General features: G+C 44.5%; 1 protein-coding gene across 2 annotated transcripts in view; it reads right to left on the bottom strand.

Annotated features, from left to right (window-relative positions):
• Positions 1-22,556, bottom strand: part of LCLAT1 (lysocardiolipin acyltransferase 1) — a 536,959-nt gene that overhangs the window by 145,732 nt on the left and 368,671 nt on the right. For both annotated transcript variants that reach the window (XM_030196117.1, XM_030196118.1), the window contains exon 6: positions 10,841-10,957. In XM_030196117.1, the coding sequence (XP_030051977.1) occupies positions 10,841-10,957 (117 nt within the window). The remainder of the gene's footprint in view (positions 1-10,840; positions 10,958-22,556) is intronic.

The following is a 22,556-nucleotide window of genomic DNA, read 5'->3' on the forward strand; positions in this document are numbered from 1 at the left end:
GAAAATTTGATCATACAACTCCATTGTTTTTGTTCTTTCACTGGATTCTGGTTAGGTACAGGATTCATTTTAAAATTTTGGGTATGGAGCACACAGCTTTTTATTTAAATCAACCATTTTATTTAAATTCTCTGTTCCTTATACTCCCAGTAGAGTTTTTTTTAAAGTCTTGGTATTTTTATAGAATTTCAAATATAAAATACAATAATAATAAGTTAAAGGAAGCACGAGGAATCAAAAACATTAGAAAGTTGATAAATCACATGAACATAGCAAAATGAGTGTAGGAGCATTAACCCTTTAGCGTCCAATGTTCCCATAAATCTGTTCCCATATGGCTTATTACGGGAACATTGGACACTAAAGAGTTGGCTTTTCAAGATGACATATGAGAGAAGACGACTTTTTCTTAAAGTCGATAAAGGCTTTAGACCTTTTGGAAATATAAAATTAATATCTGTAAGTCATACATACCAAGTTCCACCATTGAGTACTATTGGCTTGTTATAAGGATTTCCAAGAAGCAAAAGCCTCATTGAGAGAAGTATTGATTAAAATATTCAGAAGCAAACAATCTTGATTGCTCAAGGTGTCATGAAAACAAATATCCTTAAGTAATAAATACTTGTACAGATAGGATTAGACAGCTAGAAGATGGAAGAGATAGTATCCCAAAAGCATTGTTCCAATAAATTTGAATACAGGGGCATTCAAATAACATATGCTTGAATAAGCCAGGCATTTGTTTACAGATCCAACAGTTAGGAGGTAAGGAGGAATCAATATTATGAGACCTCATATGGGTTCAAAAGGCTCTGTGTACAAAAAGGTATAGTGATTGCACCAAAGAGGATGATCTGGAACTCTTAAAAATAGTCCCAAATCATGTCCCACTGATCATCTTCTATAGGTTGTGAAATCTCAATTTCCCATTTTTGAGTAATTTAGCGCAATTATAAAATGACTGTTTTTTTTTTAAGTATCTATAGATATATAATGCAGCATGACCATAAAGGTGCAATTTAGCTCTTACAACAAGTATCTCAGGGATCAAGAAAAGATTCTTGATACCTAAATCACTTTTTTTTTTTTTTTAAGTAAGGTGTATGTAATTGTAACTTTTGAAAAAATTGAGAATTAGGCAATGAAAATTCACTTCACATTTCAGAGAATGTTTTCCATTAATGATCAAGTGAGTTAATGAAATCACCAAGTTTCCATATACTAATTCTCTGCCAATGAGTCCATGAAATTTGCTTTTTATAACTATAAACGAGGTTAGAGAAAGGGTAGACCAAGGAATGTTCAGTGAATTGTCAAACTTCACAAGTGTGTGTTGTTTTTATGATGGGGTTGTGCGTGATTTTCTTATGGAGTTGCATTCCTATAATACAATGAGGAGATAATGGGGCAAATAAATGCTGTTCAAGTGATAGCCATCTAGGTATAGAGAATGGATCAGAAGGAGAAAGCCATGTCTCAAAATCAAGGATTTATGATAAAGGTGCATATCTGGAAAGCTAACTCTACCAGAGGATTTAGAGGCTTTTAGTTTAGCTAAAGAGTTCCATTAGAAGTTGGATAGGAGATGACATTTCCTTACAAAAGGAGTTTGGGAACAGTAAAGGTAGCATGCTTAAAACATATGCAATTTTTGGAACTATCATCTTTAGGGAATCAAGTCTCTTCCACCACAAAAGGTGGAGGGTTGACCAGATAAAAATGGAGTCTTTAATCTTGGCAATGATTTTCTCCACATTAATTTTGATGGTGAAGTTGAGGTCCTATTGAAATAGATACCTAGGTATTTTATAGACATGAGCCATTTAAGTGGATAGCCAGAGATAGTGAATGGTATACAAGAATCATTTATGAGTTCAGTTTTATCCCAATTGATTCTATAACCTGAGTATGTGAAGAACGGAGATAGTAAATCTATAAAAGCAGTTAATGACCCCTAGAGTTGTGTGAGATAAAGCATTATGTCATCGGCGTAAGCCGAGAGCTTAAATTCCTCAGAGCCAAACACAACACCATGGATTTGAGGACACTGACAGATAGAGGCCAATAAGCTCAAGTGCTATTTTAAATAAGAGTGGCAAGATGGGGCAGCCTTGACGGGTGCCTCTGTGCAAGGTGAATGCGTCAGAAAGGTCCCCATTAGTGGCTATCCCCCAGATTCTATCTAGCACGCCTAGCGTTCCGTGATGAAATCCAAGCATATTCTATAACAAATCATGTAAATTAATTGGCTTAACAAGCCAATCAGCATTGATAACAGCACTTAGGCAATAATGAGCACTAATTGGCAATAATTAGAATTTACGCGCACAACTCCCTAAGTGTATTCTGTAATGCACTGTGCCTAAATGTGCACACGCAAAAAGGGGCATGGTTATGGGCATTTGATGAGCATTCCAAAATTTATGTGTTGTTATAGAAAATGGCCCTCTGTGCCTAAATCTATGTACTGAGATTTATGACACATTTTCATTGGTGTAAATGGATGAAAGTAGTTTTAGGCGCTAGGATATCGACTAAGCATATTCTATATATTGTGCCGCTTATAGAATACGCTTAGGTGAAAATGTTTTCCACATGGATTTTTAAAGTACCAGACATAGAATCTGGCCCTATCCGTGCATAAGGGGACGTGTACAACAGTTTCAGGATTTGAAGAAATAAATCTGGTACACCAAATTTAGACAAAACAGCAAATAAATATTCCCACTCTACTCGATCAAAGGCCTTCATTGCATACAAGGAGATGGATAAAACAGGATAGGCCCTCGATCAAGCAGAGTACTGTATGGAGGTAGGGTGTAATAACCTCCCATAGATCAGACCAGTCATTAAGCTGCATGAGAGATTGCAAAGCATATTTTCAGCTTAGCCAGTTGACAGTTCGAAGATCTGTTCATACAAGAGTCAATTGGAAAATTGAAGTCTCCACCTAGGATGGTGTTGCATAATAAGGATGAGGATCCAGCATTGTTGACATGATAGAAAAAGGTGAGATCGTCAGCATTTGGCGCGTATACATTAATGATGGTTAATGATCTGCCATTGATAGAGCCCTCAAGTTGTGACCAACACCCATCAGGATCAAATGTATGAAAAGAAAGTTGAAAAGGGAATGATGTAACCACTTTATTTTTGCAACATTGGGAACAAGCAGCATAGCATTGATCAAACCATTTACCAGATCATTTAGATGCCTCATTACTATCCAAATATGATTCTTCTATTAAGCAAATGTCAGATTTCAGCTTCTTGAAGTACAGAAGGATCTTTTTGCACTTTATTGGATGGAAAATATCCTTGACATTAAGTGTAGTAATTCGCAATCTAGTTATGTTGATAATTTATTCATGGGTAAGCATTCAGCTCCAGATTGATCACGTATAGTAAGATCAGCATGACTGCAGATACAGATTCTTTGTGTTTCAAACGAACTATGAACATAACCCAGCCACCAGGGTTAGGAAGAAAAAACATTTGAAACCAAGTAACAGAAGGAAAAATCTTGATGAGCAGGGTATGTGCGTTCAGGGTGCAGAAGTGCATTATCCACGCTAACCCATGTGAAAACATTGATGAAGATTTAGCAGTCAGAAAGACTAAATATCCAGCTATGTATTATATGCCATATTAGACAAGATACAGTTCATACTGCAGAGGTAGAATGCTCCTCAAAATTCATTAGATCTCCCGGATCAGAGTAGTATTTAGTGATGTTTTGAAAGGTCATTCGAATTATGGCAGGGTAAAGAAGGCCTTATTGTGCACCCAAAGCTTTCAACTTAGGAAGCAACTCCAAGAATGATTTTCTTCTCTTAGCTATGGGTTTAGAAAAGTACATGGTCAGCATGATTTTAGAGCCATTATACATCAGTGATTTCTGAGCTCAGGCAGCCTCCAATAACTTCATAGTGATTGTGTCTGAGAAATTTGAAAATGATTGGTTGAGGAAAATTATGCCCAGGTGTAGGCCTTGTGGGGATGTGATGAGCGCGTTCCATATCAAGAGTCACTTCTGGTTTGAGATTTACTATACCAGACAAGAAAGATTGTAAAAATATAAAGATATCTTTATCTTCAATACTTTTGGGGACACCTAGTAGTTGCAGATTCTTTCTGTGCATCCTGTTAGATAGATTCTTGATCTCATGTTGTAGTACGTCTATTTTATTTAATTTACGCTGCATGGCAAGATGTTCCTTGTTGTGTGCCGAGACATGTTCTTCAACAAGTTTCAGTCTGGTATAAAACTAAGTTGGGATGACATAGCTACAATTTCATTTTTAATTTCCAAAGTTGCATTAGAATTCTGCAACATAAGATCACGTAACGATTTAATATCTTCAGCTAATGCATCTGATTTGTCTGGAGGCAGCGACACCATAAGGGCCTTCTCTGGTGTGCTAGGCTCTTGCTTTGAGCAATTAGGGACAGAATTCACTGAGAACAAGGCATCAGAATTACTGGCTCTGTGAGTCATGAGGTTCCAACTGTAGGATTTATGAAAAGGGCTCTGATAAAAGTAAGGTAAGGCTGCTAAACAAGATGAAAATAAGAAAAACCAGTGGGAGACCAAGCACTACGCGTCCATACCGGAAGAAGTCAAGTGATTCCCCACCCCAGGTAGAGTTTTAAGTTCACTACAAGATCATTGTATGGTTGTCCCTCCCCTATCCAAGGAACACTGGGCTTTTACACGTGAGAAAGCCTTTTTTTGGCCTGCCCCTTCTTTATGGAATGGACTGCGTAAGTATATTTGACCTGAGGAAAATTTTTTTAAATGAAAAGTTTTTCTGAAAATTTGTTATTTTCAATCAGCATTTGATATTCAGTCGGAGGATGTTAGAAAGGTTTATTAATTATTGACTATCAATATTAACTAATTTTTATTAATAAGGTTGAATGTATGTTCTTGGTGTGAATGTTTTAGGTTTTTTCTATATTTTTATGGTCTTCTTTTCATTATGAAGTATTTAGTATATTGTAAACTGCTTTGAACCTAAATATGGCAAGGCGGTATATAAAATTTTAAATAAACAAACATATCATTGTGTAAGCCTTTTATGCTGGTTGGAAATTATATAACAGGCCATTTACACACATATGTGGCCACATACTGTACATGCAGAAATGGCTTTACAATATTACATTTACTGTATCCAATCAATAGTAACTCAGTTTTACCTAAATTCAAAAATAATCTGCTTTGTGTGAACCAAAATTCATCAACACATTTCATCCTTAAAACCCTGCCTCCTATTTCTCTTCCAATGCATCTTTTGCAACCTAATAGTGAATTCAAACTCATTTGCATGGCCCATAAACAAATAAAAGTGGAGACAAGGCAAGACCCTGAGGCACCCCTGTTGCAACCTGATCCAATCTAAACATAATCCTACAAACTGATTTAAATTAGGTAGCTACATGCCCAACCCCCCTAATCCAAGATTCTCCAATACCTGTACTACTAATAGAAGGCATAACTAATAAGACTTATTCCACTTATCTATCCCCAGCAACTAAGTATCTATTAAGGAAAATAGAAAGCTTTCTATTCCATGTACTTTTTTAAATCCAAACTGATGATCCGCTAATACATTCTATTCTTGAATAAACTCCTAAAGCTGACTGTTGTGTTATAGGTTTCAAGTATAGTTCATTCTTGTTTTAACCATCTGATTCTTCAACCTTGTCCATATTTAAATCAATCGGATCTAGCCACACTTCTCCATTCTAGTGCTCTTTATTCAGAATTATCGCAGATCAGTAGGAAAAGACTAAACTTCTACAAAATAGCGGCTTACCTTCTGAAAGGGAGGAAAGAAGTACAACCACATTACCTCCCTATTGGACATTAACTACCTGTAGAAGCCAGATTAAATTTAATATTTCTATATTTGGTTCATAAATGTGCCCATGTCTGCATGCATATGTATTTGACAAAATAAAATTAGCTATATGAACCATTAGGGCTTCGCTCTTCATAACAATGCTTGATAGGGGTGCCCATTTTACATTCACATTGTTCCTCAACAGACTAAACTAAATTGCTGGATCTGCCTTCATTTCTTCTCAGCTGAGGAGCCTCTATATTTATCTCAGGCTTTCCTGAATTTTGCTCCTGCTTTGCTTCCTCCATTATCAGTAAGAGGCTATATCATATATCCACCATCCTTTCTGTGAAGATATATTTCCATGTCTTCCAGGGTTCACATTGACTGTTGCTAGTTCTTTGCTGGCTTTTGAAATCTTTAACCACCTCTTCTTCCCCAATATTCACCCCAGACTGGAAACCAATCTTACTAATCCTGCTTTCTAATTCTATTTTATAACTTTTAATAAATCTCTTTCATTCTCCCGAGCAGAGGGAGAATGCTTTGTAGCGCTATAGAAATGCTAAATAGTAGTCTAAATAGTAGTAGTAGTAGAATTCTGGGTTCAGAAGATGACAGACATGGAACTCTACAGATTACTGCATTTAAATCACATACGGTTCTGCTCCTTAATGTGAATGCATGACTATTAGATGCTAAAATAAGATTTTTATTTTTTTCAGATCTTTTGAGTTTCTTTCTTCTGTCTGGGCTTTACCATTAAAAGGCAAAACGTTAGCCACCTGCATCATTGATCTATGTCTCAGGGTATGGGAAACTATCAGGCTTATTTTCGAAAGAGAAGGGCGCCCATCTTTCGACACAAATCAGGAGATGGGTGTCCTTCTCCCTGGGTCAGCCAAATCGGCATAATTGAAAGCCGATTTTGGGCATCTGACTACTTTCCATCGCGGGGGCGTGTCGGAAGCGTAGCGAAGGCGAGACTGGGAATTACTTAACACATGGGTGTCATCAACCGATAATGGAAAAAAGAAGGGCATCCCTGACGAGCACTTGGTCCATTTTGTTTTACGACCAAGCCTCAAAAAGGTGCCCGAATTGTCGGGGATGACCTCCCCTTACTCCCCCAGTGGTCACCAACCCCCTCCCACCCTAAAAAAAAAAGTTTTTAAATATTTTTTGCCAGCCTCTATGCCAGCCTCAAATATCATGTCCAGCTCCATGACAGCAGTATGCAGGTCCCTGGAGCAGTTTTAGTGGGTGCAGTGCACTTCAGGCAAGCGGACCGAGGCCCATGCCCCCCCTCCTACGTGTTAAACTTGTGGTGGTAAATATGAGCCCTTCAAAACCCACCAGAAACCCACTGTACTCACATGTAGGTGCCCCCTTTCACCCCTTAAGGCTATGGTAGTGGTGTACAATTGCGGGGAGTGGGTTTTGGGAGGGTTTTGGGGGGACTCAGCACACAAGGTAAGGGAGCTATGTACCTAGGAGCAATTTCTGAAGTCCACTGCAGTACCCCCTAGGGGTGCTCGGTTGGTGTCCTGGCATGTCAGGGGTACCAGTGCACTATGAATACTGGCTTCTCCCACGACCAAATGGCTTGGATTTGGTCGTTTCTGAGATGGGCGTCCTCCGTTTCCATTATCGCTGAAAATCGGGGATGACCATCTCTAAGGACGACCATCTCTAAGGTTGACCTAAATTTTGTGATTTGTGTGTCCCAGACCGTATTATCGAAACGAAAGATGGATGCACATCTTGTTTTGATAATACGGGCTTCCCCGCTCCTTTGCCGGGATGTCCTGCGAGGACGTCCTTAGGAAAACGTGGGCGCCCCTTTCGATTATGCCCCTCCACGTGGGTCTTTTACAAAGGCACACTAGCATTTTTAACGCATGCTAAAAAATAAGCATGCGCTAAATTCTAGAGACACCAATATATTCCTATGGGTCTCTCTAGCGTTTAGTGTGTGCTAAAAACGCTACTGCACCTTTGTAAAAGACCTGCTCAGTGCTGCTCAGATGAAAATAAAATGATAACTAATCTATTAATAACATTTCACAGTTTGATCTATGGTGTCTCTTCCCATGAGCTCTCCCAATTTCCCACTAGGAAAGTAAGCAAAGAAGTGTCAGAGTATATATTTTGCTGCCCTAAAAAGAAATCTACATTATAAATTAAAAAGAATTTAAACATTTTGTCTATATTCTCCTACAGGTAAGCTTGTAAAGGACCAACAGGACACATAAATCTCCCTAGGACAAAGGCCAATATTCCCAGAACTAGCCCAAGCTTTTTAGCAACGTAAGAATAATTAGAGTCAAACCTTTCCTTATTTTTGGTTCAAGATACTTCAGCATACAGGCCAATGATAGAAAGCTTATCTGTTGTATACAATGCATACTAATGAGGCATATTTTCAAAGAACTTAGAGTTCCATAGTAACCTATGGAAGTTTGTAAGTCTAAGTGTTTTGAAAAAGAGGTCCTGTCCTAAGATGACACACGGTTATGTTTTTTCATCACTTAAAATTCTAATGCTATAGGAACTACCTCAAATTTCAGTTTAGTTTTCAAAACACCACCACTCAATCCAAACCTTAGGATCCATGTGTGGTTTGTTAGTTCCACAGAATTTTTAAACCATAGACTCAGATGGAGCTAAGCCTGTAGCTAAAACAAAATAGAGTATTTCACTCTAGCTCCAGCACCTGACTGCTACAAATGATAAAGTTTATGTGTCACTGATATGCAGCCTGGAACAATTTTCTCACAATGGAAAACACAAAGAATATACTCCGAAATTATTTAGGCTAACATTGAATTGGGCTATTGTGCAGCAGCGTCTGGATTTATTCCACGAAACAACTGATGATTCTGGTCCCAGAGTTGATAACCAAAATAGGGAGTCCAGCAAAACACATCAAATCACAATGAAGTCGCCAGAACTATAATTTCATTCTCTGAATATATTGTCTTTTAACTATAAAGCAAAGAAGAAGAATGCACTTTAAATAAGGAGGAGAAAGATTGCTAAAAAGCTGAAAGTCACATAATAAAGTGTTGAGTAGATGGAGAAATGTTGCTGTGAAAAAGAACATCTTAACATTTATTTTGCGATCTGAACAATTGAAAAAGTATGCACTGAGGAATTCATAAGAACATAAGAATAGCCATACTGGGTCAGATCAATGGTCTATCTAGCCCAGTATCCTGTTTCCAACACTAGCCAATCCAGGTCACAAGTACCTGGCAGAAACTCAATTATTAGCAATATTCCATGCTACCAATCCCAGGGCAAGCAGTGGCTTCCCCATGTATGTCTCAGTAGCAGACTATGGACTTTTCCTCCAGGAACTTCACCAAACTTTACTTTTAAGTACAGACAGTGAGGTCAAATGAAGGTCTCTGTCAGACAGGAGGAGTGGCCTAGTGGTTAGGGTGGTGGACTTTGGTCCTGAGGAACTGAGTTCGAATCCCGGCACAGGCAGCTCCTTGTGACTCTGGGCAAGTCACTTAACCCTCCATTGCCCGCTGCATTGAGCCTGCCATGAGTGGGAAAGCGCGGGGTACAAATGTAAAAAAAAAAATTAAATTAAGTTTTCATGACGTTTATTAAGCATTACAGAGCACTAAAACAGTTTTGTAAGATCAATGACTGCACTAGTCCACGTTGCTATACTTGGAATTAGAAATAGACACTGAGGTCTTTTTGCTTCATATTTATAAGTGTACTTTTCTTCACTATACTGTTAAGATAAGATATATAGAGAATGAAATTATAGTTGCAAATGGTGAAGGAGGAGTGGCCTAGTGGTTAGGGTGGTGGACTTTTGTCTTGGGGAACTAAGGAACTGAGTTTGATTCCCACTTCAGGCACAGGCAGCTCCTTGTGACTCTGGGCAAGTCACTTAACCCTCCATTGTCCCAGGCACAAATAAGTACCTGTATACAATATGTAAGCTGCATTGAGCCTGCCATGAGTGGGAAAGCACGGGGTACAAATGTAACAAAAAAAAAAAGTTATGGCAATTTCACTGTGATCTGAGGTGCCCAGAATATAGTAAACAAGATGCAGATTAAGAGGTTCCTGGCTGCTTGTGGCTGCCACTGAGATAACAACTTAAAAACATAACATTCGTAGGGCGTTTACTGCTCTTGGCATACTAAAATGGTAATATTCAAACTTCCTGAGAGCTTGCAAGTGCACTCTTACTCCCTATGAAAATTCGGAGGACTGTGGGCACTTGTGTTTCTCATTTGCAGATGCAGAGTTTATATGGCAAAGTACTCGGAGATTTCATAATAAAATCCTGGTGCATACTTTATGTGCCGGCCCCACCTGTGCCCTTCTTGACAGTCAAAAAAGTCAATTTTCAAAATCATGTTTACACATGTGAAAACTTTCAAATCTACACCCTTAGGTGGTGATTTTCTGCTTTGATCCCCATTTTAGTATGGGACAGAATGGCTCAGCTCTACTCTGCCGTTCTCTGGTCTCAAATGGCTCAATAGGCACCCTATAATTTATTATGGCAGAGGGACCCCAATTTTGTCCTCGAGAGCTGCACTGAATGTCAGAAATATTTACATATATCTGGTGTGGGAACATGCCTGAGTTTCAGTGTTTCGTACTCATTAAACTGCTGGTGACCTGTGAAGACCGGGGTTGTGCGCATTTGCAGTACAAAGAATCCCAGGGGAGTTTAGAAACAAATAATTCTTTTAATTATTAGCATTTATTTACCGCCGTTTTGAAGGAATTCACTCATGGCGGTGTACAGCAAGAATAAGTCAAACACAGGCAATTAGACTAAGAGTTAAAAAGGAAGTTGACAGTACCTCTTGTTAAAAATGATGATTCCCCTAAATACATTAGATTTTCTGAAGTGCACATATTTGGACCCTTACTGCTGTTGCCCAAGGCTGGTAATTCTGGGATGGTGGGATATTGAACTGTATATAATGGAGCTAAGCTGTTACCTTCTATTAGTCGCTGCACAACAAATGTGAAGCCTGTGGTCCGTGGATGAATGACGTAGTCATATTTCTGCAGTCCATTCTGTTCAGCATACTTGTTGCTCCGAGCTTTCGTGTTTTCTGAAAAAAGAAAGCCAAAATAAATAAATACATAAATGCATACAGAAGAAAGAGGATGTACTGGTGGAGGGCATTAATGCAGGTGTGGTTGGAAAGTTAAGGACAATTTGTCAATAAATTTATTACTATTACGAGGTTACAATTTGCCTGTCTCCAAGTTTGCCTCATTGTTTGCATTTATGTTTCTATTTAGTCACTTTACTATTGTTATGCAGTTAACAAAATTGTATACTTTTTGTCAAACTGTACCTTCTATACACTATCTTGGGTGACCCTTAAGGTGGTTAATAAATTCCAATACATAAATGGGAGAAAAGAATGTAAACGGCATGTATTATGAGAGTAAGAGTACAAAAGGGCTTTCTACAAATTTCCAAGAGCATGAGATAAAGAGCTTCTGTTTTATAATCTCATCATCACACAATTACTAAATTCCCTTCACTTCCTGATGATCTAGGCATTATCATGGCCCTCTTCACATTTACCAAGAGCTATTAAGTGAAAGCAATATTACAGACATTACACCAATCACATGGTGCTAGTCTTCAGTTACAGACACGCTAGGCTTCATTTCAGGCAATGAGTATTAGATAAGACTGGTGGCACGGAGGAGTAACTGGATACACAGATCATGCCTAAGTGGTACTTCTGTGAAACTCTGGAGAGGCTGTCTTTTGGGTGTTTATCCCAGGCTCTCGTTGTTTGGAATGAAGACACCACAGAATCAGGACCCAGAGCATCCGAAGAGAGGATGAACAGAATAGGGTGTTCACAGAAGCATTTACTGGCTGGCAAAAGAGTAGCAGCCAAAATGGTTCTTAAGACAGCTGCAATCTGGCCTCTCAGCCACTGAAAGTTATTGTAGTCTCTGTCCTCTATATGCCACAGGTAATGTGGGAGAGAAAGGGGAAAATATTTGAGGCCAAGCACACTGGATTGATATTGTACTGGGCTCTAGGCAAATACGTTTGTGGGCCCCCATTCACTTCTTATGTCTCCTCATCAGGGATCTTCATGCATTGTTTTTTGCCTGCACAGGTAACCCTCCTTCCAGATTACCTCTCCTGAAATGGCTCGGGAGAACTGCACGGGCTACGTCTGGGTATGGTGGCAACAGCAGGTTGTGAGTGAGTGTGTAGACTGAGCTAACAAATAATTATAGGCCTTGCCTCCTGCACAGAACCCAGAAACAGGAGAGTCCACTCTCTGGCCTCTATGTGCACATGGATTTAGTAACTGCATTCATTCACAACCTACTGCCACCCTCAGGTTTAGCCTCACAGCTTGCTTTGGAGAGATGACCTTAAGAGTGGGGGGAGGGGGGACTGAGGAGGGAGTTGAGGTTAATGCAAGAGGAGTAGAAGCAGTGAGGAAGATGGCCAGGGCTTAATTTCTGGAGTAAATTCTGGAACACAGGTTCACCACTTCCTTCAGAGTCCATAGGCAAAGCAGAAGGGGAGTTCTAATCTAACCTCTCTCTTCTAGGTAGCCTGTGAGGAGGAGGGAAGTATTAGCTACTGTGCTTCCTAATCCAGTCTGCTCAGGAGCAGGTATAAATGCTTGCATATATTTTATAAAATACACAAGTATATCATGAATCCTCTTGCACTCCACCCAAACTCTACCCCTAAACAAACCTACACTTGTATAAAATTATGCGTGTTCTTGTCATTGTACATATTTCTATGTGGGGGTAATGTTATAAGAGGCATTTTGCATAAGTATACCGGCATATGTAAACAAAAAATCCTTCAGAAAATTGTCCTCATTATGCACAGGACCAGATTTTGTGTAAAAAATATGTACTAATTTATTTCATACGAGTGGAACCATGCCCGTTTCCTCAACAATGAAATGGGCCCTAGGAAGGCTGTCTTGTAAGCTTTTTTTTCTCTCTCCCCTGCCCTCCCCTCCATGTCCAGCGATTCTTCTCTTCCCTACCCTCCCATCCTTGTCCCACGATTCTTTCCTCTACTGTCCTCCTATCCCATCCATCAATTCTCCTCTACCCTGCCATCCCCATCCTCCCTCCCTCGATGTCTCGTGATTCTCTCCTCCCCTCAATTTTTACCTGAATGTTCTCTGGCTTGCTGGTGCTGGCTTCCGTTCGTAACATCCCTCCTGACGTCAGCTCACCTCCAGCGTTCCTTTCCCTCTCACTGTTCTGCCCTCTGAAGTCATTACGTCTTGACGCGAGGGTGGGACAGTGAGGGGGAATGGAACGCTGGAGGCTGGCTGATGTCAGGAGATGTTACGAACCCAGGCAGCCAGACATGGAACGTTGGAGGTACAAATTATTATATAGGATAATTCTACAAGGAGAAATCGCCACTAAAAATTATGAGCATTATGAAATAAAAAAAAATATTCATTCATAATGCAACACACAATAGAGAACATGATTCAAAATATACTTTCGTAGTTCATTACCCAAATAACAGGTTCACTGAGTCACTGTCAAAGGGCTGCTTAATTGACTCATGGCCTGCTCATCATGTTTTAAATGAGCAGGAGCCTCTTTGCCCACAAAAACCATGGTGAATATTGACCCTTCATTATTCAGAGAGGGATTTTACCATGTTTTCCCACATCTTTTAACGTATTTGTAATTTTCCATGAGTTCTACTTTTTTTTTTTTTTTTTTTTAATTAAAGCATCAAGGGTCAGATTTTCAAGAATCAGGGAAATAGGCAAAAGTATTAGAGCAGAATGAAACTCAGATTTGGGGGTATGAGAATATTGGGGATTATAGTAAAGAGAAGGTAAAATGAAGAAATTATGTATTAGTTCCAGATGGTGGAATTCTGGCATTTCTGAGAAGTTCTGAGAAAAGAGTACATTTCTCTGGGTAAGTCACATTATTTTGCTCTGTAACTTAAAGATTGGGTTTAAAAGACAAATTGTAGGTTACTAATAAACACAGAATAAAAAAAAAAAAGTAAACTTTATTAACTAGTCATCATACCCTATTCCCCATAGTTTCAAAACCTGAATTTTCTGCCACAGCATTAACAGATAAGACTCTAGAAGGCAGAGCAAGGCCTAGTTCAGTCTTGGAAAAAAATGAAAAAGGCAGAAGCAAGCATTATTAACTAGTTTCCATAGAGTACAACCGTTTTCTCTATAGTTTTAAACTGAAACTTTCTCTAGAGCAGGGGTTTTCAACTCAGACAGTCAGGGTTTTGAGGATATCCCCAAACTTTATTAACTAGTTTCTATACCCTGTTCCCTGAACCCTGTGACACAATGAGGGGCATAATCGAACGTGAACGCCCATCTCTGCGGGCGTCTATGTCCCAGAACGGGTACGTGAAGGGGTGGGACAGACCGTATTTTCGAAAAAAATGGGCGTCCATCTTTCGTTTTGAAAATATGGTTTGTACGGATCAAAATGCCATGGATTTAGTCGTTTCTGAGCTGGGTGTTTGTTCTTTTTAGCGATAATGGAAACTAAAAACGCCCAGCTCAGAAACGTCCTAATCCAAGCCATTTGGTCGTGGGAGGGGCCAGGATTCGTAGTACACTCGCCCCCCTGACATGCCAGGACACCAACTGGACACCGTAGAGGTGAGTGCGATGGACTTCAGAAAACGCTCCCACATGCATAGCTCCCTTACCACGGGTGCTGAGCCCCCAACCCCCCTCCCCCAAAACCCACCACCCAAAATGTACAACCCTACCATATCTCTTAGGGGTGAAGGGGGCACGTACATGTGGGTACAGTAGGTTTTGGAGGCCTCCCATTTACCAGCAAGCGAATGATAAATACCTGTAGCAGGTGTTCTCCGAGGACACCAGGCTGATTGTTCTCACGACTGGGTTGACGTCCACGGCAGCCCCTCGAAACCGGAATGAAAAATCTTGCGGGAGATCCCGCACGCGGGGTACGCCCACCGCGCATGCGCGGCCGTCTTCCCGCCCGTGCGCTCCCGCTCCTGCTCAGTTAAATGACAAGCAAAGAAATGAGGAAAAAACGCAACTCCAAAGAGGAGGAGGGAGGGTAGGTGAGAACAATCACCTGCTGTCCTAGGAGAACACCTGCTACAGGTATGTATCATTCGCTTTCTCCGACGACATGCAGGCTGCTTGTTCTCATGACTGGGGTATCCCTAGCTCCCAGGCTCACTCAAAACAACAAACAGGGTCAATTGGGCCTTGCAACGGCGAGGACATAACAGAAATTGACCTACGAAGAACAACTAACAGAGAGTGCAGCCTGAACAGAATAAAACCGGGTCCAGGAGGGTGGAGTTGGATTCAAACCCCAAACAGATTCTGCAGCACCGACTGCCCGAACCGACTGTTGCGTCGGGTATCCTGCTGGAGGCAGTAATGTGATGTGAATGTGTGGACAGATGACCACGTTGCAGCCTTGCAAATCTATTTAATACTGGCTGACTTCAAGTGGGCCACTGACGCTGCCATGGCTCGAACACTATGAGCCGTGACATGACCCTCAAGAGTCAGCCCAGCCTGGGCGTAAGTGAAGGAAATGCAATCTGCTAGCCAATTGGAGATGGTGCATTTCCCGAAAGCGACCCCCTTCCTATTGGGGTCGAAAGAAACAAACAATTGGGCGGACTGGCTGTGGGGCTGTGTCCGCTCCAGGTAGAAGGCCAATGCTCTCTTGCAGTCCAATGTGTGCAAGTGACGTTCAGCAGGGCGGGTATGAGGTCTGGGAAAGAATGTTGGCACGACAATTGACTGGTTAAGATGGAACTCCGACACCACCTTTGGCAGGAACTTAGGGTGAGTGCGGAGAACTACTCTGTTATGATGAAATTTAGTATAAGGAGCATGAGCTACCAGGGCTTGAAGCTCACTGACTCTAAGAGCTGAAGAAACTGCCACCAAGAAAATGACCTTCCAGGTCAAGTACTTCAGATGGCAGGAATTCAGTGGCTCAAAAGGAGCTTTCATCAGCTGGATGAGGACAACGTTGAGATCCCATGACACTGCAGGAGGCTTGACAGGGAGCTTTGAGAAAAGCAAGCCTGTCATGAATCGAACGACTAAAGGCTCTCCAGAGATGGCTTTTCCCTCTACACGATGATGGTAAGCACTAATTGCACTAAGGTGATTCCTTACTGAGTTGGTCTTGAGACCCGACTCTGATAAGTGTAGAAGGTATTCAAGCAGGGGCTGTGCAGGACAAGAACGAGGTTCTAGGGCCTTGCTCTCACACCAAACGACAAACCTCCTCCACTTAAAAAAGTAACTCTTCTTACTGGAATCCTTCCTAGAGGCAAGCAAGACACAGGAGACTCCCTCAGACAGACCCAATGAAGCAAAATCTACGCCCTCAACATCCAGGCTGTGAGAGCCAGAGACTGAAGGTTGGGGTGCAGAAGCGCTCCGTCGTTCTGCGAGTTGAGGGTTGTAAAACACTCCAACCTCCACGGTTCTTCGGAGGACAACTCCAGAAGAAGAGGGAACCAGATCTGACGGGGCCAAAAGGGCGCAATCAGAATCATGGTGCCGCGGTCTTGCTTGAGCTTCAGTAAGGTCTTCCCCACCAAAGGTATGGGAGGATATGCATACAGGAGGCCCTTCCCCCAATGGAGGAGAAAAGCATCCGACACTAGTCTGCCGTGTGCCTGAAGTCTGGAACAGAACTGAGGCAGCTTGCAATTGGTCTGGGAGGGGAAAAGGTCCACCGAGGGAGTGCCCCACTCTCGGACGATCTTGCGTACCACCCTGGAATGGAGCGATCACTTGTGCGGTTGCATGAGTCTGCTCAGCCTGTCGGCCAGACTGTTGTTTACGCCTGCCAGGTACGTGGCTTGGAGAAGCATGCCGTGCTGGCCTGCCCATCGCCACATCCTGACGGCCTCCTGACACAGGGGGCGAGATCCGGTGCCCCCCTGCTTGTTGATGTAATATATTGCAACCTGATTGTCTGTCCGGATTTGGATAATTTGGGAGGACAGCCGATCCCTGAAGGCCTTCAGCAGGTTCCAGTCTGCTTGGAGCTCCAAGAGATTGATCTGAAGACCTTCTTCCTGGAGGGACCACACCCCTTGGGTGTGGAGCCCATCGACATGAGCTCCCCACCCCAGGAGAGATGCATCCGTTGACAGCACTTTTTGCGGCTGAGGAATTTGGAACGGGCGTCCCAGGGTTAAATTGGTCCGAATCGTCCACCAGCTCAGCGATTGCGACAACTGATGGGCAGGCAGATAGCATCTTCTAGATTCCCTGTGGCCTGGCACCACTGGGAAGCTAGGGTCCATTGAGCTGATCTCATGTGAAGACGAGCCATGGGAGTCACATGGACTGTAAAGGCCATATGGCCCAGGAGTCTCTACATCTGCCGAGCTGTGATCTGCTGGGACGCTCTGGCCTGGGAGGCGAGGGTCAGAAGGTTCTGAGCCCTCGCCTCGGGAAGATAGGCCTGAGCCGTCTGTGAATTCAGCAGAGCTCCTATGAATTCCAGAGATTGGACTGGCTGGAGATGGGACTTCGGGTAATTTATTACAAACCCCAGCAGCTCCAGTAGTTGAATAGTGCACTGCATGGACCAAAGAGCTCCCGCCTCTGAGGTGCTCTTCACCAGCCATTCGTCGAGATACGGGAACATGTGCACCCCCAGCTTGCGCAGGTACGCCACAACCACCACGAGACACTTCGTGAAAACCCGTGGTGCAGAGGCGAGCCCAAAGGGCAGCACACAATACTGGAAGTGACGTGTCCCTAGACGAAATCGTAGATACTGTCTGTGAGCTGGCAGTATCGGGATGTGAGTATAGGCATCCTTTAAATGCAGGGAACATAGCCAATCATCTTTCTGAATCATGGGGAGAAGGGTGCCTAAGGAAAGCATCCTGAACTTCTCTCGTACCAGATATTTGTTCAGGCCTCTCAGGTCTAGGATGGGGCGCATCCCCCCTGTTTTCTTTTCCACAAGGAAGTACCTGGAATAGAATCCCTGCCCCTCCTGCCTGGGTGGCACGGGCTCGACTGCATTGGCGCTGAGAAGGGCGGAGAGTTCCTCTGCAAGTACCTGAAGGATTGAGCTCCTGGTGGAGAATTTGGTGGGGTGGAGACCAAATTCAGGGTGTATCCGCACCGCACTATATGGAGAACTCACTGGTCGGAGGTTATGAGAGGCCACCTTTGGTGAAAAACTGTCAACCTCCCCCCGACCGGCAGGCCGTCCGGCACGGCTACTTTGATGGCGGCTATGTTCCCATGGATCCAGTCAAAAGCCCGTCCCCGGCTTTTGCTGCGGAGCCGCAGGGGGCTGCTTAGGCGCACGCTGTTGACAGGAACGAGCACGCTGGGACTGTCCCTGTGCCTGAGGAGGCCTTTGGGCTGGCTGGTTGTACCTACGCTTGCTGTAAGCGTAAGGTGCAGCCTGCCTGGCCCAGGAAAAACGTCCACCTGTGGAGGTGGATGCTGAAGGCGCCTGATGAGAGCTTGTCAAGAGCGGTTTCCCGCTCGTTTAGTTGGTCCACCAACTGCTCGACCTTCTCGCCAAAAATGTTAATCCCCCAGCAAGGGACATCCGCCAGCCATTGCTGGGTCCGGTTGTCCAGGTCAGAGGCACGCAGCCATGAGAGCCTGCGCATCACTATACCCTGGGCCGCGGCTCTGGATGCCACAACACAGGTGTCAAATACCCCTGGACAGGAATTTTCTGCACGCCTTCAGCTGCCTGACCACCTCCTGAAAAGGCCTGGACTGCTCCGGGGGGAGCTTGTCAACTAGGTCCGCCAGTTGCCGCACATTGTTCCACATGTGGATGCTCGTGTAGAGCTAAGTATGACTGGATTCTGGTCACGAGCGTGGAAGAATGGTAGGCCTTCCTCCCAAACGAGTCCAAAGTGCGAGACTCCCACCCTGGGGGCGCCGAGGCGGTATCCCTCGAATTCCTTGCCCGTTTGAGAGCAGAGTCCACAACCGCTGAGTCATGTGGCAGCTGAAGCCGCATCAACTCCGGGTCTGTGTGGACTCTGTATTGGGACTCCGTTTTCTTAAGGATGGTGGGATTAGATAAGGGCTTCAACCAGTTCTGAAGCAGTGTCTCCTTGAGGACATTGTACAACGCTACCGTGGAAGACTCTCTAGGTGGTGATGGATAGTTGAGGACTTCGAGCATCTCCGCCCTCGGCTCATCCATGGTGACCACTGGGAAGGGAATGCTAATAGACATGTCCCAGACAAAAGAGGCGAAGGAGAGGCTCTCTGGAGGCGAGAGCTTCCTCTCCTGTGAAGGCGTGGGGTCGGAGGGAAGACCCGCAGACTCCTCGGAGGAGAAATATCTGGGGTCTTCCTTCTCCCCCCAAGAGGCCTCCTCCTCGGTGTCGGACATGAGCTCTCTGAGCTCAGACCGCAACTGGGCCCGTCTCGACCCCGAGGAACCACGTCCTTGATGATGGTACCGAGAGGTGGACTCCTGCGCCGGCGGGGACAAAGCTCCCTCCCATCGATGGGGATTCCACCTGAGTGGCGATCGAGACCGGTGCTGCAAGCAGCACCGGTGTCGAAGACCGCATCACAGGGCCAGAGCCAGCCGGCGCTTCCATCAACGGCACCGCGGGCGCAAGCACCCCTGGTGCCGGCAAGGCCTGGCACATCAGCCCCTCTAGGATCCCTGGGAGAATGGCTCGGAGGCACTCGTCTAGGCCCGCTGTCGGGAGAGGCTGGGGGGCCGGTGCGGGCGTCAGTGCTCAAAGCTGCCCGGGTCCAGGAGACGGTACCGGGGTACCCGTCGACCTGCGCATCGACACCTCTTCAATAGAGGGGGAGCGCTCCTCCCGGCGTTGGCGCTTCTTAGGGATCGAGTCTCTCGACGTCCCGGAGCTGCCAGTCCCATGCGCCGTGGACTAACGATGACGGTGCTTCTTTGCAGCTTTCTTTCGATGCCCATCATCGGTGCTCTGTGGCATGGACGAGGAGGAGGTGGAGTCTCCGCACCCTCTGGGGGTCGGATCCCACAGGGTTCGGTCCCGATGGCCCTGAGCAGCGAGAGCAGCCGGGGCGGACTGCACACTCGGTCGCTCACCACCGCCGTCACTGGCAGGTCGTCGGGCCAAGGGAACCTGTACTCCTGGGGTCGGTGCCATAGTCAGTGCCGAAGACGTTGACATCGGAACTGGTACCGAAGACCCGGCCGTTGACACCGATGCCGCCGACGGGCGGCACAAGTTCCAAAAAGACGGTCCCGAAGAATTTGCCTCGCCACCTGCGTCCGCTTTTTCAAGCCGAGACACAAGGTGCATGCCTTGGAATTATGTTCCGGACCGAGGCACTGGAGACACCAAGCGTGAGGATCGGTCTGCGAGATCTGCCGGCCGCACTGACCACACTTCTTGAATCTGCTCGGGACCTTCGAGGACATCGACGGAAAAATCGCGTTGGCGAGGTCAAAACCATCGATGGTAGTGGTAAAAAGTAACACCACAAAATAAAGAACTCGTACACGAGGCGAAACAAAAGGAAAAGTTTTTTTTAAAGAAAGGGGGCGTGCGAACGCACGTAAAATAAAAAAAAATCAAAAGAAATTGCGGACCAGGCCGCAAAACGGTTTTCCGGGGCTGACACGGAGAGGGACGAAGACGCGTCTCTCTCCAGTGCGGAAATCGAAAAAACTGAGGGAGCAGTCACGCATGGGCGGGAAGACGGCCACGCATGCACGGTGGGCGTACCCCACGTGCGGGACCTCCCGCGAGATTTTTCCTTCCGGTTTCGAGGGGCTGCCGTGGACGTTGACCCAGTCGTGAGAACAAGCAGCCTGCTTGTCCTTGGAGAACAAGTGTTACAGGTAGGGGGGATGGGCCTGGGTCCACCTGCCTGAAGTGCACTGCGGTACCCACTAAAAGTGCTCCAGGGACCTGCATACACGCAGGCCTCTAGGACTTGTTGCTGCTGTATAACCTTGGCACACCAGTTGACACCTGAAGACTAATGTCTCCGAAACGTCCTTTATTGGAATAACCACGTTTACTCACAGTTAACTGCAGATCAGAGGTTGTGCCCCACTGGCAAAGAGTCTCCCTGGTACTGAGATTAGCAGTAGGTCAGAGCTGGCAGAATGGTGCACAATGCCCTCTTTCAGCAACATTCAAGGTAAGAACTAAGTGCTATAACGTGGCTAACACATGAAAGGGATCTAAAACTGCCTTACAAAAATGGCCACTACCTCATGGACTACCGGAAACAAAACAGGGCACACTCTGACCCAGTAAGCAGGGGGAAAAGCACCATGGGAGTAGAGCCTACCAACTACCAACATTGTGAGCATTTGCCACAAGCTAGTGGAATCACAGAGCCCAATACCCTACACCCACCACAATGCATTGCTGATGTGACTCTGCAGTGCCCTTAACAGAAAAGGTGTCATACTCACCCGAGAGCCACATCAGAACCAGGGAAAGGCTGTCACAGGATAGAACACATTCTGCTGTCATGGAGGTGGGTTCAGCATTTGAGGCTGGCATACAGGCTGGGAAAAAAGTTTGTAAAGTAGGTTTTTTTTGGTGGGAGGGGGTTAGTGACCACTGGGGGAGTCAGGGGAGATGATCCCCTACTCCTTCTTGGGGTCATCTGGTCAGTTGGGGCACTTTTTTGGGACTTGGACCTGAAAAAAAAGGGTCCAAATAAAGCGGACCAAATTCTCGTCCAAAACGCCCTTCTTATTTCGATTATAAGCTAAAGACGCCCATCTCTCCTCGGCCGATAACCACGCCCCGGGCCCGCCTTCACCACGCCTCCAACACGCCCCCGTCAACTTTGTTCGTTCCTGTGACGGAGTGCATTTGAAGACGACCAAAATCGGCTTTTGATTATAACAATTTGGTCGCCCACGGGAGAAATACGCCCATCTCCCAATTTGGGTCAAAATATCGGCGTCTTTCTCTTTCGAAAATAAGCTGGCAAGTAACCAAAGCTTGTAATGAACACTATACAACTCTTCTCTGCGATTTCCAATATGTCAGTCACATATGAACCCTATTCGACTATAACATCACTTTGTATTTGTTTCTCTACTGGAGCTGGCGAACACCTTCACAGTACTATGTAAGCAACATTGAGCCTGCAAATAGATGGGAAAATGTGGGATACAAATGCAACAAATAATAATAGTTTTAAAACTTGAATCTTCTGCCACATCATTAACAAATTGACTCTAGAAGGCACAGCAGGGCCTAGTTCAGTCTGCCCCAAGTCTTCTTGTGTCCTTTTAACTGTGCCACAGACTTTAACCTACAATTATGAAGTAAAATTGGTTGTCCTTCCAGACTGAGACTTTGTTGCTTTTATTTGACCACCTCATGGGGTTTTCGCCTTCTTTTATATACTTTTTGATCAGTTCAAAAATCTAAACGTTTGAAAGGATATATCAAGGAATAGTCATCGGTTTCAATCTTAAACTGCTGGTACATTATTTTCACACTTACCACTTTGGTGGCACAACATGGTTAACTGGTACTGTGTAGCAAGTCCTCTGAGTCCTCGCTTACACGCATGGCTAGGAGATCAGGTGACCTCTAATGCTGCTGGCCCATGAGTGTGTCAGTGTGAGCCTTGTTGCATCAACCCGGGCAGAGAGCAACTGCGGCTGTGCTGAATTATTGAAGGGAGGAGGAGGTGGTAC

This window comes from Microcaecilia unicolor, chromosome 3, assembly GCF_901765095.1.
Source record: "Microcaecilia unicolor chromosome 3, aMicUni1.1, whole genome shotgun sequence".
NCBI lineage: Eukaryota > Metazoa > Chordata > Amphibia > Gymnophiona > Siphonopidae > Microcaecilia > Microcaecilia unicolor.